This window comes from Musca autumnalis, unplaced genomic scaffold, assembly GCF_047663935.1.
Source record: "Musca autumnalis isolate F117 unplaced genomic scaffold, ASM4766393v1 scaffold_5, whole genome shotgun sequence".
In the NCBI taxonomy this organism is placed as follows: domain Eukaryota; kingdom Metazoa; phylum Arthropoda; class Insecta; order Diptera; family Muscidae; genus Musca; species Musca autumnalis.
Genome location: NW_027412088.1, coordinates 16,264,101 through 16,281,393, shown reverse-complemented (window position 1 = coordinate 16,281,393; position 17,293 = coordinate 16,264,101). Strand labels below are relative to the sequence as shown.

Genomic DNA, 17,293 nt, shown 5'->3' with positions numbered 1-17,293 from the left:
TAACTCTCGAGGGTTTCACCTACTCTTGGGGTTCACCTAAAAATCATTAAATATTCCACATTTATCAGTGTCCATCTAAACATCTTTAAATATTCCTGGATTACTGCACTCTTTGGGCCAATTCAATTAACTTTAAAAAAATTTAAATTTATTGTATTTAGCATTCGAAAAAAACGTTTAAAAATTCCAAGTTTATTGTTCATTGACAATGAACGTGAATTTTTGAAGATTTTTGGTTTGACACAAAGAGGACAGAAAACGTGGAATTTTAAAAATATTTTGGAGGACTCAAAGATCCTTTAAAAAAATATTCTTTAAAAAAATCCACGTCCATGAAAAAATATTCTTTAAAAAAATCCACGTCCATGAAAAAATATTCTTTAAAAAAATCCACGTCCATGAAAAAATATTCTTTAAAAAAATCCACGTCCATGAAAAAATATTCTTTAAAAAAATCCACGTCCATGAAAAAATATTCTTTAAAAAAATCCACGTCCATGAAAAAATAACGGCACGGGTGGTTTTTATACCCAAACCAGGTAAGGCAAGTTACGCAGTACCAAAATCTTATCGCCCGATAAGTTTAACATCTTTTTTACTCAAGACAATGGAACGGACACTCGATACCATGATCAAGAGCAAAATCCCCAACGACATGTTGAAATATAAACAACATGCATACGTGAAAGGTAGATCAGTGGAAACCGCATTACATGAGGTAGTACACCACATAGAGAGGACCTTCGAAATGAAGATGTACACACTCGCAGTTTGCATCGACATAGAAGGTGCTTTCAACAACGTCAGCACGGAAACGCTGATCCACTCCTTAGACGAATTTCGTGTAGACAGAACGCTGAGGAACTGGATACACGACATGCTAAGGAACAGATGGATAAGCTGCGCGCTACATGACGTAACAAGAAGAGACAAAGTAGGGCAGGGAACGCCACAGGGGGGGGATTTTATCGCCGTTTCTGTGGGTCACTACTATAAATAGTCTACTAAGGTCCTTAACCAAGGAAGGATTTGAACCAGTCTGTTGTGCAGACGACGTTATAATACTTCTAAGGGGAAAGAATCCAAATCTACTTTGCAGGAGAGCCGAAGAGGCTCTAAATATAGCTTACAACTGGGCTAGACCAAGAGGTCTTAATGTTAACCCGGAAAAAAACAGAGTTATGTCTTTTCACTAGGAAAACGAAATTGGGCTCCGTAGAGGAACCAGTTTTCCTGAATAAGACATTAACTATATTTCCAACAGTTAAATATCTGGGGGTAATCCTTGATAGGAAACTCAAATGGAAAGACCATATCCAGGAAAGGGCTGCCAAAGCACACAGGTGTTGGTCAACTTGTAGAAGGGCTATAGGCCCAAAATGGGGTTTTAATCCTAGAATGATACACTGGCTATACAGAAGCGTAATAAGACCGATTCTTACTTACGCATCTGTTGTATGGTGGACAGCTATGGACAAAAAGTACAATGTGGAAACATTGCAAAAAGACCAAAGAATGTGTTGCCTAGGCATTAGCGGGGCGATGAGGACTACACCAACTAGGGCTTTAGAGACAATTCTATTTGTCCACCCGATAGAAATACAGGTAAGGTATGAAGCAGCCATCGCGGCTATAAGACTGAAAGCGATGAGCGAGTGGATCGAAAGAGACCACCAAACATACCACCAATGCATATTACGGTTCACAACGGGTGAATCTATAAATCAAATAGTATCGGACCGGATACCAGAATCAAGTGAAGTAGCTCTGTGTGAAGTTCTAATACCGGACAGAGATATGTGGATCGATGGAACCCTTGCACAGATTCCCGCTTGAAGCTGCGGGTTTTCGGAGGGGCTGTGTTAGGGGGGAGAACGGGACTGGGTCTTTATATCGTAGACACGGAAACGAGGATCTCCCTTCGTCTGCCGGATCATAACACGATCCTCCAGGCCGCAATCCGAGCGATCACAGAATGTCTGAACTGGTTTAAAACAAATACAAGGCCACTCACAGTTAACATCCTTACGGATAGTAAAGCAGCAATTAGAGCTATAACAAGTAAGGGAACAATATCGAAAACTGTCTTAGAGTGTAAAAATTCAATTAACGACTATTCCCATTATGGCTCGGTAAACATTATATGGGTACCAGGACACATAGGGATTACGGGAAACGAAGTAGCAAACTCCTTAGCAAAACAAGCCAGGGAGCTACCTACAGTAAGTCTAGACAATGCCAAACCTTTAAAGGCGGCGCGTATAGAACTAAAAGCTTGGGCAAAGAATGCTCATGTATCCCTATGGAATAACCAGGAAAAGGGAAAAACTACAAAAATCATATGGGGAAACCCAGACCAGGACAAAACAAGTGACCTCCTAGTGATGAGTAAAAAGGATATCAGTAGACTGATCGGTGTCCTCACAGGGCATCTAGGATTACAAGCGCATCTGCACAGGATAGGCTGTGCAGAGAATAGTGAATGCAGGGCATGTGGCGAGGACAACGAAACGTTGGAACACTATCTCTGCCACTGTCAGGCTTTCACAAACTTGAGAACTCAGCTAATGGGAAACGACAAAATTACAGGACTCGACCATATCAAGGACATCGGGTTCAAAAACTTGAGGGACTACGTCAATGGGACGGAACTCCTAAACTAACAACTTCCAGGACACATAAAATTAGAGCGCACAACAGGCCTCTTCTGGCTTCAGTGTATGCCCTTTCTTTTTAAGGACATGTGGTGATCTTGAATCACCCCTCTTTTCAACCTAACCTAGGAAAAAATAATAAATTTAAAAGGAGCAGAGCGATATATTCCCCCTAAAAGTAGGCTCTACTATTGGTCTTCTTATACAAGTGCCGGTTTGTGATTTTGAAGTATAGGTGGCGTTATATCGCATAGAGGAATATTCAGCATATTTATTAGGCCGGTGCGATTTGAAAACCTTAATGGGGGTTTCTGTTTCCTGGGATTGAACTGAGCAAAAAAGTCTACTGGACCATACAGTATCGGCCAAAACTAAAGCACACCGTCAGTAAATTTTTTTGAAATGATAATTTTTTTATGAAAACTAAATTATAAATTTATTTTTTATTTTTCTTTTTATTTATTTATATCTTTATAATTGAAAAATACAAAAATAAGGAGATCAGAATTTATTAAACAAAAGTTAAAATTCAAAAAACATTTTAGGTCGCAAATATAAGCGGACAAAACTAAAGCATATAACAGCCAAACCATTGAGATTTTCGAGCCAACACAAAGACAAAAATTGTAGCCAAGACAATAATTAAGAACTCTCTAATACATCGCAAAAGCATTGGAACGCTTTTTCAGGCACTTTTGTTCTTGAGAAAGTGTAAAGTTTTCGGAAAATGTCGATAAATGACACTGTGCTACAAAAGTTGACCAGAAAAATATTCAAGCGTTCTGATGCAAAATTCCATCGTGTTGGGATCCATGGAGAACGAAAATGCCTTTAGTTCGTTTGGGTCGCTTCGTTTTATTTTTTTATAACGGTAAAAGTAGTGAAAATCTGGGTTTCTTATATTTTCAAATTTAAACGGGCATATCTTATTTTTCCACAACGGATTTCTTTTGATCTGTCTTCCTTTTCGAGGGGTGAATAATATCTTTTGAATAAGCTATTATTGTTTTAAATGGGTTAAGCAATGGCTCAGTTATAGTGGTTTAAGTCTGAAAAACCCCACAAAAAACCTATAACTGAATTTCTCATAATGCCCGAAAATCTCAATGGTTTTGCTGTTATATTCGAAGATGTCAAAAAAACGTGGATAAAAAACTTAGTCAAAATCGGGAGGCTCGATTTTCATCGTAGACATATGGTCCAGTAGATTTTTTTGCTCAGTTCAATCCCAGGAATCAGAAACGCGAAGGGTCTATTAAGGTTTTTTTTCTTCCCACACAAATCGCCCCGGCCTAATATTTATACCCTCAGAATTTATGCTAACGAGGGTATATACACTTTCATAAGGGCAAAATGTGCCTAATCGAAATAATGGTATGTGTGGACGAAATGTGTTTCAGACAATTTGGAGTCGATTGAGCAATGTCCGTCCGTCTGTTTGTCTGGTTGGGGCGCACGATAACTCTCGAATGGATAAACCGATTCGGTTCAAATTTTGGCTTTCGTAATATTTTACCCAAACTTAGTTTAAGTTCGAAGATGGGCTATATTGGTCCACTCCTTCCGGTACCTCCCCCACAAAAGTTAGAAAATGTTCGGAAAATTTGTGCGCACGATAACTCTTGAAGGGAGTAACCGATTTGGTCCATACTTTGCCCATCGTGAAATGTGTATCAGACTTAGATCAGGTTTTAATATGGACTCAATCGGTCCACTCCTTCGAGTACATCCCACACAAAATTTCGGAAAAGTTCAGTTTAGGGCCATCTCTCGAATCGATTTGATTTTTGTTTTAGCAACTTGTATTCACTGCCCTCCACACGACGGTACAAGTTTCATCCGGGACAAGTCCATACTTCCTTAGAAAATAGCTAGAATGTTGCAAAAAAAATCCCTATGACACCGTGTGAGGTGGTTGGAGCGCAAAATAACTCTCGAACGGATCTGTCGATTCGGTCCAAAATTTGGCCTTAGCAATATTTTGTCCAAATATAGTTTAAGTTTGAAGATAAGCTATATCGGTCCACTCCTTCAGGTACCTCCCTCACAAAATTTCAAAAATGTTCGGAAAAATTGTTCGTACGGTAACACTTGAAGGGAGTGGCCGAATTGGTCTATACTTCACACATCCTACCAGATATAGGTCAGGTTCAAATATGGACTATATTTGCCCACTCCATCCAGTACCTCCCACACAAAACTTCGGATAAGTTCACTTTAAGACCTGATATTGAATCACTTTGATTTTTGTTGAAGCAACTTGCATTCGCTGCCTCAATTACGATGGTAAAAGTTTTTTAGGGGCAAGTCCATACTTCTTGAGCAAACAGCAAACCCCCTATGGCAGCATATGTTGTGGCTGGAGATCCACTTCCACAACGGTCAATGTCGATCCATTTCTTTTAGTATCTCCTCCGCAAAACTTTTGATCTTTAATCCGAATCAACATTTTTGTCGGTTCAAACGCCCTAAATACATACGTATTTTGGGAAAAAATTGTTTCAATATACACAGGCTGAGGGTATATCTCTGTCGGCAAAACCGACTGATACTTTTTCACTTGTTTTTTTTTAATTTTCTAATTTCATATATATTTATAAATTACACCAAAATAATGTTATAATATTTTTTTTTCAAAATATTATAATTAGAATTATTTTCATATATAAACTTATTGTTTTAATTGTTGCCTATTTCTTTCAGAATGATTCCAAAATGGTATTCGATGTGTGTTCACGTATGCACGACACTGAACCCTTCTCAGAGGAACTTTTAGCTGCCATGAAACGGCTATGGCAAGATGCCGGTGTTCAAGAGTGCTTCTCGCGTAGCAACGAATATCAATTAAACGATTCAGCTAAATAGTAAGTATTACAACAAATAATAAGTTGCAACAACAACAATGAAAAAAAAACTTACAATTCATTTACACCTTTCGTCCGACAAACAAATATTAGGTCAAGGTGAAATGCGATTTGTTCATTTATTCAAAAAAAATTGGTTTCTTTGTTGTTTTTTCACAAAGTTAAAAAAACAACAAAAACACAAAGAAGCCGTTTGTTTAGATTTTGGGAAAACAATAAAAATAAATACAACAACAATATGTTGTGGGGCATGTTACCGATAGAAATGTGACCATAAAAGTTGCTGCCCAGCTGTTAAACTTTTAGAAGGAAGGTGTAAACCGATTATGCGCAAATCTTCAAAAAAATATTTTATTTTTAGAGAAATTAAGAGAATCGAATAACGACGGTATTAGTCCAGGTCCACACTAGAGTGATTTCAATGAAAAAATTTCATGAAATTATGCGTCCCTAGATCGAGTTCTGTAGTGGAGTAATATCATAAAATTGCTGTATTGGGGAACTCGATCTACGAACGCCTAATTTCATGAAATTTTTGCAATGAAATCACTCTAGTGTGGACCTGGGCTTACTTCACTAAATAGTTTCTCCTCCTTGAAATTAGGGTGTAAAATTTAAACACTTGTCTTTTTAACGAATTATTTATTTATTTTTGTATATAACTTAATATTTGGTTGTAAAAAATTACAAAATATTTTTTAAATATTTTTTTTTATAAACTTAAACTTAAAGCTAAAAATAATACTTTACAAATTTATTTACATTAAACATCGAATGTTCGGTCGTCTCACCGCTCACAGTAAACATCCTCATCCACAGTGAGTCACGGAGAGAGAGATGTTACTACTCATCTCTGACAGTTAATTTAAAATTCAACGGTGATTCGGGAATATAGGTTGAGTTGACTTTGTACTGCAGTTCACCATGATTGTATTCCACTTTGTATTTACGGAAGATCTGCATACGAGAACAACAAAAACAAATAAACAAACAAGGAAAAAATAAACAAATAAATAGAGGAGCAACACACAAGACATAGGAATTGCAAGCAAATGGAGAAGGCAGACAAACCAAATGGCAGATAGACATTCTCTTCCTCACTGACATTTGTTAACATCATCGTCTTTGCCATCATTGCGTTGTTGTTTTGTGAAGAATTTTCAATTTCCCTCAAAAAAAAAAAAACACTAAAGTGAATGGTTGTTGTGAAGGATACGAATGTTGACGACGACGATGAGGTTGTTGATGATGTGCAAACTGTAGTGACTTGTAAGTGAATGGCATGGTAAAATGTATCTAGGCTTAGTTGTTACCTGCTGCCATAAGGTTTACATCGTTTTTATGCCTTGATTTTCCATTTGCACATTCTTGTTGTTCTTGTTGTTTTTTCTTCATCCAACTTACCTTTGCCAGCAGAGTATGTAATTCGATTTCCGCAAAACGTCGTCCAACACACATGCGACGCCCATAACCGAATGGCAAACTAACAAAGGGATGTATTTTGTGGCCATCATGATGTGGACATCTATTTGCATTTGGATTAACATCTGTGTTTGGTGGGGAGAAAGAGTAAAAAAAAAACAAGAAGAGAGAGGGGGAAAAGTCAATGTAAAAATGCTATGTCAATTTGTTTTGCCGTAACATAAATATGTAAGGATATTTTTTTGTTTCCACAACATGCTGTATATATGGGCAGACATCTTTGTCCCTTAAAAGTCCTTCAAATTTTAATTAAACTCTCTTCTCATAACCAACGTGGCTGTAGATGTTTTTGCCAAGAGGGAAATCATTTGGATTCCTTTGATTCGAAGGCGTGTTAATTGAAATTCGGTTTGGTTGTTAATGAAAAGTAATTATGTGTATGACCCTCTAAAGGACATTAGAAATGAGAAATGTTTGAGAGAAAAGTTGCTCAAGAGAGATGTGGAGTTGTAGTTGAGGAAAAATGGAATTAATATCCTTATATACTCTGTAATCATCCGTCATTCAAGTCTTCCCAAACAGTTAGTTCAACATGAAAATTCTTGCACATTTTTTAAATATATTTCGAATTTTCTATCATGGAGACACGCTCAAATGTTTGAATGTTTACTTGAGAAAATAAATTACATTGGAAATTAATTTTACGTACAATCATGCATGCCATAACAATAATATATCCGCGTGACACGAATATATGTGTGACAATATAAAAATAAATATTTCTTCATTAGGATTTTAATTCTATGATAAAGAATTTTTCGTGTCACGCGGATATATTATTGTTGGGGCATGCATGATTGTACGTAAAATTAATTTCCAATGTAATTTATTTTCTCAAGTCAACATTCAAACGGAGAGTACAGTAACAGAATGACACTTCCACTGTTGTTCGCCGTAAAAAGCTGTGAGGGAGTGGTAATTTGGGGTCACGTGCCCAGGTTAAAATGTGTCCTGCTTCTAAGTCCTAATTTAATTTTTTTTAATTAAATTCCTAAAAAAGGCTACTTGAAGAGGCAGATGTGGCAGCAGCAATTACCATGTCGTGCCTATGCTTTGTCGCGTATTTCACTGCACCTGGTGTTTCGTGTCACGCGCATTACTTTTTTTAGTACGAGTTTCATTTATTGCCTCAAATAAATGTCCTCTGAGGAGTGGAATGTATGAGGAGGAAGATGTGGCAGCAGCAATTACCATGTCGTGTCTATTTTTTGTCACGTGCTTCACTGTTGCTCGTGTTTCGTGTAATGTAGATTGCTATTTTTTAGTTTAAGTCTTACGCCTGACACATAACTGAACATGTCGTGTCACGTATGTCACTAACCAGCTCGTGCTTCGTGTCACCCGAATATATTCTGGTTTGGGCGTGCATAATAACATCCGAATATTATTTATTTCACCAATTAACGTCCCAAGTGAGAAATACACGAGGCGTGTCAAGGGTGCAACTGAACTATCACTTCGATTGCTTGTCACACAAAGTAGTAGTTGCGACGATTTCGTGCCTGTTTCGTGTCACATACTTCATTAAGTAACACGTTTCCTGGCAGTTCGCGAAAACTGTATATTCCTTTTTTTGCCAGAATTGCACGCCCGTGTCAAAATTACACTTCCAAATAGTTAGCCCGTCATACAAGAGAGCGATGGCTGCGGCTATAATCATGTCCTGCCTGTTTCGTGTCACGCCGACCCTAAGCAGCACGTGTTTCGTGTCACGCTGATATGGCAATCACGATAATCATTTTTTAAGTAAATTAATTATGGACTATGTGTCTTCATAGGGGAATCACATGTTTTTCTTCATTGGGAAGACCACAGGTCTTCGCAGTGCAGACCACGGGTCTTCATGGGCAAAACCACAGGTCTTCATGGGAAAAACCACAGGTCTTCATAGTGAAGACCACAGGTCTTCCTAGTGAAGACAACAGGTCTACATAGTGATGTCCACGGGTCTTCATAGTGATGACCAGAGATCTTCATGTGACGACCATGGGTCTTCATAGTAAAGACCATGGGTCTTCATAGTGAAGACCACAGGTTTTCCTAAAGAAGACCGCAGGTTTTTGTATTGAAGACCACTGGTTTTCATAGAGAAGACCACGGGTATTCATAGGGAAGACCACAGGTCTTCATATTGAAGACCACGGGTTATCATAGTGAAGACCACGCGTCATCATAGTGAATACCTCGGGTCTTCATAGGGAATACCACAGGTTTTCCTAAAGAAGACCGCAGGTTTTCGTAGTGAAGACCACAGGTCTTCATAGGGAAAACCACTGGTCTTCATAGAGAAGACCACGGGTCTTCATAGGGAAGACCACAGGTCTTCGTAGTGAAGACCACTGGTCTTCATAGGGAAGACCACTGGTCTTCATAGGGAAGACCACTGGTCTTCATAGGGAGACCACTGGTCTTCATAGGGAAGACCACTGGTCTTCATAGGGAAGACCACTGGTCTTCATAGAGAAGACCACTGGTCTTCATAGGGAAGACCACTGGTCTTCATAGAGAAGACCACTGGTCTTCATAGGGAAGACCACTGGTCTTCATAGGGAAGACTATAGGTCTTCGTAGTGAAGACCATAGGTCTTCGTAGTGAAGACCACAGGTCTTCATAGGGAAAACCACTGGTCTTCATAGAGAAGACCACTGGTCTTCGTAGGGAAGACCACTGGTCTTCATAGATAAGCCCAAGGGTCTTCATAGGGAAGACCACTGGTCTTCGTAGAAAAGACCAAGTGTCTTCATAGGGTAGACCACAGGTCTTCATAGGGAAGACTACATGTCTTCATTGTGAAGACCACGGGTTATCATAGTGAAGACCACAGGTCTTCATAGGGAAGGCCACCGGTCTTCGTAGGAAGAAGACAGATCGTCATAGAGAAGGCCACAGGTCTTCATAGAGAAGACCACAGGTCTTCATACAGAAGACAATTGGTCTTAATACAGAAGACCACAGGTCTTAATACAGAAGACCACAGGTCTTCATTGGGAAGTTCACAGGTCTTCATAGAGAAGTCCATACGGAATACGACAGCTCTTAATAGGGAAGACCACAGGTCTTCATAGAGAAGACCACAGGTCTTCATAGAGAAGACCACCTGTCTTCATAGTAAAGACCACAGGTCTTCATGGCGAAGACCACGGGTCCTCATAGAGAAGACCACGGGTCTTCATAGTGAAGACCACAGGTCTTCAAAGAGAAGACCACAGACCTTCATAGGGAATACCACAGGTCTTCAAAGTGATCTATGGTCTTCATAAGGAAAACCACAGGTCTTTATTGACCACAGGTCTTCATAGAGATGACCACAGGTCTTCATAGTGAAGACCACAGGTCTTCATGGGAAAAACCACAGGTCATCATTGGGAAGGCCACAGTCCTTCATAGGGAAGACCACTGGTCTTCATAGAGAAGACCACTGGTCTTCATAGGGAAGACCACTGGTCTTCATAGGGAAGACTATAGGTCTTCGTAGAAAAGACCAAGTGTCTTCATAGGGTAGACCACAGGTCTTCATAGGGAAGACTACATGTCTTCATTGTGAAGACCACGGGTTATCATAGTGAAGACCACAGGTCTTCATAGGGAAGGCCACCGGTCTTCGTAGGAAGAAGACAGATCGTCATAGAGAAGGCCACAGGTCTTCATAGAGAAGACCACAGGTCTTCATACAGAAGACAATTGGTCTTAATACAGAAGACCACAGGTCTTAATACAGAAGACCACAGGTCTTCATTGGGAAGTTCACAGGTCTTCATAGAGAAGTCCATACGGAATACGACAGCTCTTAATAGGGAAGACCACAGGTCTTCATAGAGAAGACCACAGGTCTTCATAGAGAAGACCACCTGTCTTCATAGTAAAGACCACAGGTCTTCATGGCGAAGACCACGGGTCTTCATAGTAAAGACCACGGGTCCTCATAGAGAAGACCACGGGTCTTCATAGTGAAGACCACAGGTCTTCAAAGAGAAGACCACAGACCTTCATAGGGAATACCACAGGTCTTCAAAGTGATCTATGGTCTTCATAGAGATGACCACAGGTCTTCATAGTGAAGACCACAGGTCTTCATGGGAAAAACCACAGGTCATCATTGGGAAGGCCACAGTCCTTCATAGGGAAGACTACTGGTCTTCATGGGAAAGACCACAGGTCTTCATGGTAAAGACCACAGGTCTTCATGGGAAAAACCACAGGTCATCATTGGGAAGGCCACAGTCCTTCATAGGGAAGACTACTGGTCTTCATGGGAAAAACCACAGGTCTTCATTAGGAAGTTCACAGGTCTTCGTTGGGAAGACCACCACAGGTCTTCATTGGGAAGTCCACAGGTCTTCATTGGGAAGTCCACAGGTCTTCATAGTGAAGACCACGGGTCTTCATAGTGATGACCACAGGTCTTCATAGGGAAGACCACACGTCTTCATAGTGAAGACCACGGGTCTTCATAGTGAAGACCACACGTCTTCATAGTGAAGACCACAGGTCTTCATAGGGAAGACCACACGTCTTCATAGTGATGACCACAGGTCTTCATAGGGAAGACCACACGTCTTCATAGTGAAGACCACGGGTCTTCATAGTGAAGACCACACGTCTTCATAGAGAAGACAACCTGTCTTCATAGTGAAGACCACACGTCTTCATAGTGAAGACCACGGGTCTTCATAGTGAAGACCACACGTCTTCATAGTGAAGACCACACGTCTTCATAGTGAAGACCACGGGTCTTCATAGTGAAGACCACACGTCTTCATAGTGAAGACCACGGGTCTTCATAGTGATGACCACAGGTCTTCATAGGGAAGACCACGGGTCTTCATAAAGAAGACCACAGGTCTTCGTTGACCACAGGTCTTCATAGAGATCGCCACAGGTCTTCATACTGAAGGCTACAAGTCTTCGTACTGAAGACCACGGGTCTTCATAGTGCAGACCACAGGTCTTCATAGTGAAGGCCACAGGTCTTCATAGTGAAGACCACAGGTCTTCATTGTGAATACCACAGGTCTTCATAGTGAAGACCACAGGTCTTCATAAATAAAACCACAGGTCTTCATAGTGAAGACCACAAGTCTTCATAAAGAAAACCACAGGTCTTCATAGTGAAAACCACAGGTCTTCATAGAGAAGACCACATGTCTTCATAGTGAAGACCACAGGTCTTCATAAAGAAAACCACAGGTCTTCATAGTGAAACCGCAGGTCTTCAAAGAGAAGACCACAGGTCTTCAAAGAGAAGACCACAGGTCTTCAAAGAGAAGACCACAGGTCTTCAAAGAAAAGACCACAGGACTTCAAAGAGAAGACCACAGGTCTTCATAGTGAAGACCACAGGTCTTCATAGTGAAGACCACAGGTCTTCATAGTGAAGACCACAGGTCTTCATAGTGAAGACCACAGGTCTTCATAGTGAAGACCACAGGTCTTCATAGTGAAGACCACAGGTCTTCATAGTGAAGACCACAGGTCTTCATAGTGAATACAACAGGTCTTTATAGTGATGAGCACAGGTCTTCATAGTGAAGACCACAGGATTTCATAAAGAAAACCACCGGCCTTCATAGTGAAGACCACAGGTGTTCATAGGGAAGACCACGGGTCTTCATAGTGATGACCAGAGGTCTTCATTATAAAGACCGTGGGTCTTCATACTAAAGACGACTGTCTTTATTATGAAGACCATAGGTTGGCATAAGGAAGACCACAGGTCTGCATTGAGAAAATCTTAAGTCTTCATTGGGATGACCACAGTTCTTCATAGGGATTACCATAAGAAGAATAGAGAAGACAGTAGAAAAACACTGTTCAATCTTCTTAAATAAATGTAACATATAATGGTTACATCTTTTTTCCGCATTTTAGTGTAGGTTTTCTTGGTCCCACTGCTCGTACATTGCCCCCGCAAGCAATCATTCGTTACCATAGCCGACGTTACTTGTTGTTGTTGACGTTCGTTACTTACTTTGATTTGTTTCATTTTGTTTAAGCCAACGTTCCGGTTGAAATGCTTTTGGTTCTGGGAAATATGCTGGGTCATTCGATACAACCAAATGGGGGAAAATAACATTTGTCTGTAAATAAAAAAAAACAACATTTGGAAACAAATCCTCTTCTTTCATTTGGATTCAAATCGAAATTAGAAAACTTACACCCTTTGGTATGTGATAGCCATTGATAATGGCATCCGATTGTAGGCTGCGGCCATTGGCAATGACAACGGGATACATTCTGAAATTTCAAAAGAAAGAGAAGTTTTTTTTTAATTCAACGTGGGTTATTCTCAATAAAGCATATTTATAACATTTTTTCCTTTTAATTCTTCTTAGATTCTTGTTTTTTCAAACTTGAAAGCTTTCTGCGGAAAAATTCATAATTGTGTATTTTTCCTATATCCTACAACTCTATTTCCTTCCAGGAAATCATTTAGATGTTTGTTTTATCTAGCATCTGTTTTTGCTTCTTTCCATCGCATATTTTATAGCTAACATGTTCGTTCTCACCATTAGCAGCCACTTACCTTAAAGTTTCCTTGACACATGCCCTTAAATATGGTATCTGCTCAAGGACATTTTGATTAATTTCCGCTTCATGTGAACTGGGAAAGACTTTTTGTAATTCCTCGAAAAGTTTTTGTTGCTTTTGGGGATTTTTGGCCAATTGATAAATGGTTGAGGAAACCGCCACAGAAGTCTGAAAGCAAACCAAACACACCGACGACACATACATTCATGAACAGTTCTCAAATAAAACATTAAATTGAAAGCTTTTAATTAATTGAAATGATTTTTGTTGTTGCCGTTTCTTTTTTTCGTTGGCATTTTCATGTTGTTGCTGCTGCTCTACCTACCGTGTCTACACCCACTAAGAAGAGATCCAAGGCCAAAACAGCAGCTAATTTACGATTGCCAGTTTTGCGTACAATTCTCTCCACAATGCTGATATCAGCTTCCGCTCTGTTTAAATTTGTGCACGAATCGGCGGCATCCATGGTGCGGCTAATGTTTTTCATGCAGATTCTAGAAAGATGGGTTGGGAAGTTATAAAAATGTAAGGGTTTATTTTTCTCAAAATTTACTCTGTAAAATCATCCAAGGCTTTTATGAAACTTCTATAGGCCTTGGTGGGATAGAATCTCCATAGCGGCATTCTTAACTCCAGTTCAGGGACAGCCCAAAAGAATGTATTGATGCAGTTGATAATTTTCTGAGATTCTTCATTGCCATTGGGTGCCAAACATCCCAAGCGGGTATCCAGGGCAACGCGTCCAACAGCTGTAATGAAAAATATATTTTTCTTTATTTTGGCAGAGCTATTTTCCATTGTTTCCACTTTGAACTTACATTCCAATGCCCATTTGTAGAGTTCGTGCAGGAAATTACCCGGTAATTCATTATTTTCATCACGCATTTCATGTATTCTGGAAAGAAAATGAATACAAATTAAGAGCATTTTTTCTGAGGGGTTATTACATTGGGTAAGATTGCACAAAAATTACGGTATTTGATGGAGAAATAGACCAGTTTTTTATGTTTCAAGATTTACTGCAGTTAAGTTCAAGAAAAAAGGTAGATAGACCGACTTTCTTCCCCAATTATTATTCTGTCTCCCTTCAATATTTAACTTACCTCACCATAAATTCACTGGCAATATCATTTAGTGGTGGTATATATTTTCGCGCTGTTTGTGGTTGCAGTAATATCTGTTGCACCTCTTGCCGGAAAGATTCCCAACTTTTTCCATGCCTATATAGTTGGAAAAACGGGAAATTATTAGTAAAAATTATTGCAAATTTCTTCCGCATACTTACACTCCAATTAACCCAGCAACATCTCCGAAAAAGTCCTTCCTCAGCACACCTTTATATCTTCGCAGGGAGGGCATTGAAGGTCTGCAAAAGATATTGCAAGAAAAATTTTATTAATTAGCATCAAAATTGAAAAATGTTGCTTCAACATTGAAAAATTTGGTCCCAACATTGAAAAATGTCGAGGGAAGTTTCATCAGATTGCAAAACTGTTGGATCCTGTTTCCGCAACATTGAAAAATATTGTCTCAATAACGAAAAATTCTACATTCTACATCGAGACATGTTGCATCCACATAGAAAAATGTTGGTTTATGTTTCCGCAACATTAAAAAATTTTGCATCATCATTTAACAATTTTGTTCCATGTCATGTTTCGCAACATTGAAAAATGTTGCCATAAGATTGAACTATTTTCTCTCAACATTGAAAAATGTTTCCACAACATTAAAAAATTTTGTCTCAACATTGAGAAATGTTGCCTCAAGATTGAAAAAATTGGTCCCAATATTGAAAAATGTTGAGCCAAGTTTCCTCAAATTGCAAAAATGCTGATTCATGTTTCCGCAACATTAAACAATTTGGTCTCAACATTGAAAAATGTTGCCTCAAAATTGAAAAATTTGGTACCAACATTGAAAAATGTCAAGGGGAGTTGCCTCAGATTGCAAAAATGTTGGTTCATGTTTCCGCAACATTGAAAAATGTTGCCATAACATTGAACTATTTTCTCTCAACATTGAAAAATGTTGCCACAACATTAAAAAATTTTGTCTCAACATTGAGAAATGTTGCCTCCAGATTGAAAAAATTGGTCCTAATATTAAAAAATGTCGAGCCAAGTTTCTTCAAATTTCAAAAATGCTGAGTCATGCTTCCGCAACATTGAACAATTTGGTCTCAACATTGAAAAATGTTGCTCCAAGGTTAAAAAATATTGCTTCAACCTTGAGAAATGTTGTCTCAACATTGAAAAATTTCGCAGCAAGATTTCTCAAATTGGAAAAATTTTGGATCTTGTTTCCGCAACATTGAAAATTTTTACCTCAGCATTAAAAAATGTTGTCTCAAGGTTAAAAATGTTTCCTCGACATTGAACAATTTTGCGTCAACATTGAAAAATTCTGCCTCAACATTGAAAAATTTGGTATCAACATTGAAAAATGTCGAGGGGAGTGGCCTCAGATTGCAAAAATGTGGGTTCATATTTCCGCAACATTGCGAAATGTTTCCTCAACATTTAAAAAGTTTCCTCAAATTGCAAAAATGTTGGGTGTTGTTTCCGCAACATTGAAAATGTTGCCTCAAGGTTCAACATTGAAAAATGTAGCCTCAACATTGAAAAATTTGGTCCCAACATTAAAAAATGTCGAGGGAAGTTACATCAGATTGCAAAAATGTTGGATCATGTTTCCGCAACATTGAAAATTGTTTTCTCAATAACGAAAAATTCTACATCAACATTGGAAAAAGTCGATACATGATGCATCAACATAGAAAAATGTTGGTTCATGATTCCGCAACATTGAAAAATGCTGCCAAAACATTGAACAATATTGTCTCAACATTGAAAAATGTTGCCACAGCATTACAAAATTTTGTCTCAGCATTGAGAAATGTTGCCTCAAGACTGAAAAAATTAGTCCCAATATTGAAAAATGTCGAGGCCAGTTTCCTCAAATTGCAAAAAATGCTGCGTCATGCTTCCGCAACATTGAACAATTTTGTCCCAACGTTGAAAAATGTTGCTTCAAAGTTAAAAAACGTTGCTTCAACATAGAAAAATGTTGCCTCAATATTGAAAAATGCTGGCACAACATTGTAAAATTTGGTCCTTACATTGAAAAATGTCAAGGGAAGTTGCCTCAAATTGCAAAAATTTTAGATCATGTTTCCGCAACATTGAAAAATTCTGTCTTAACATCGAAAAATGCTGTCTCAACGTTAAAAAATTTTGCCTCAACATTGAAACAATTTGTCCCAATATTAAAAAATTTCGAGGCAACTTCTCCTTACTTTGCAAAAATTTGGATCATGTTTCCGTAACATTAAAAAATGTTGCCTCAAAATTAAAAATTTGTCTCAACATTGAAAAGGTCGAGACAAGTTGCATCAACATTAAAAAATTTTGGGTCATGTTTCTGCAACATTGAAAAATGCTACATCAACATTGAAAAAGTCAAGATAAGCCAACGTTGATAAAAGTTGTGTCAACATTGAAAATGCTGCATCAACATTGAATAAAGTTGAGAGAAGTTTCCACAACATTGACACATGTTGCATCAATATTGATGCATGTTGCATCAATATTGATTAAACATTGAAAAAATTTTGGGTCATGTTTCCACAACATTGAGAAATGCTGCAACATCATTGATAATGGAGAGACAGGTTGCATTCAACATTGAAAAATATTGGGCCATGAGTTCGCAACATTGAGAAATGCTGCATCATCATTGAAAATGTGGATACAAGTTGCATC

The 17,293-nt window shown here is 38.6% G+C and overlaps 2 protein-coding genes across 10 annotated transcripts in view; one reads left to right on the top strand and one right to left on the bottom strand.

The window, feature by feature from the left end:
• Galphao (G protein alpha o subunit) overlaps positions 1–17,293 on the top strand; it is a 184,752-nt gene that overhangs the window by 105,604 nt on the left and 61,855 nt on the right. For all 4 annotated transcript variants that reach the window (XM_073991911.1, XM_073991912.1, XM_073991914.1 and 1 more), the window contains exon 4: positions 5,358–5,518. In XM_073991911.1, the coding sequence (XP_073848012.1) occupies positions 5,358–5,518 (161 nt within the window). The remainder of the gene's footprint in view (positions 1–5,357; positions 5,519–17,293) is intronic.
• Positions 6,141–17,293, bottom strand: part of Cyp49a1 (Cytochrome P450 49a1) — a 49,878-nt gene continuing 38,725 nt past the window's right edge. For all 6 annotated transcript variants that reach the window (XM_073991899.1, XM_073991897.1, XM_073991896.1 and 3 more), the window contains exons 6-15: positions 14,815–14,895; positions 14,633–14,749; positions 14,348–14,424; positions 14,083–14,278; positions 13,855–14,023; positions 13,525–13,697; positions 13,157–13,235; positions 12,970–13,078; positions 6,923–7,065; positions 6,141–6,475 (exon numbers count right to left, since the gene is read on the bottom strand). In XM_073991899.1, the coding sequence (XP_073848000.1) occupies positions 6,362–6,475; positions 6,923–7,065; positions 12,970–13,078; positions 13,157–13,235; positions 13,525–13,697; positions 13,855–14,023; positions 14,083–14,278; positions 14,348–14,424; positions 14,633–14,749; positions 14,815–14,895 (1,258 nt within the window). In that variant the 3' untranslated portion in view covers positions 6,141–6,361. The remainder of the gene's footprint in view (positions 6,476–6,922; positions 7,066–12,969; positions 13,079–13,156; positions 13,236–13,524; positions 13,698–13,854; positions 14,024–14,082; positions 14,279–14,347; positions 14,425–14,632; positions 14,750–14,814; positions 14,896–17,293) is intronic.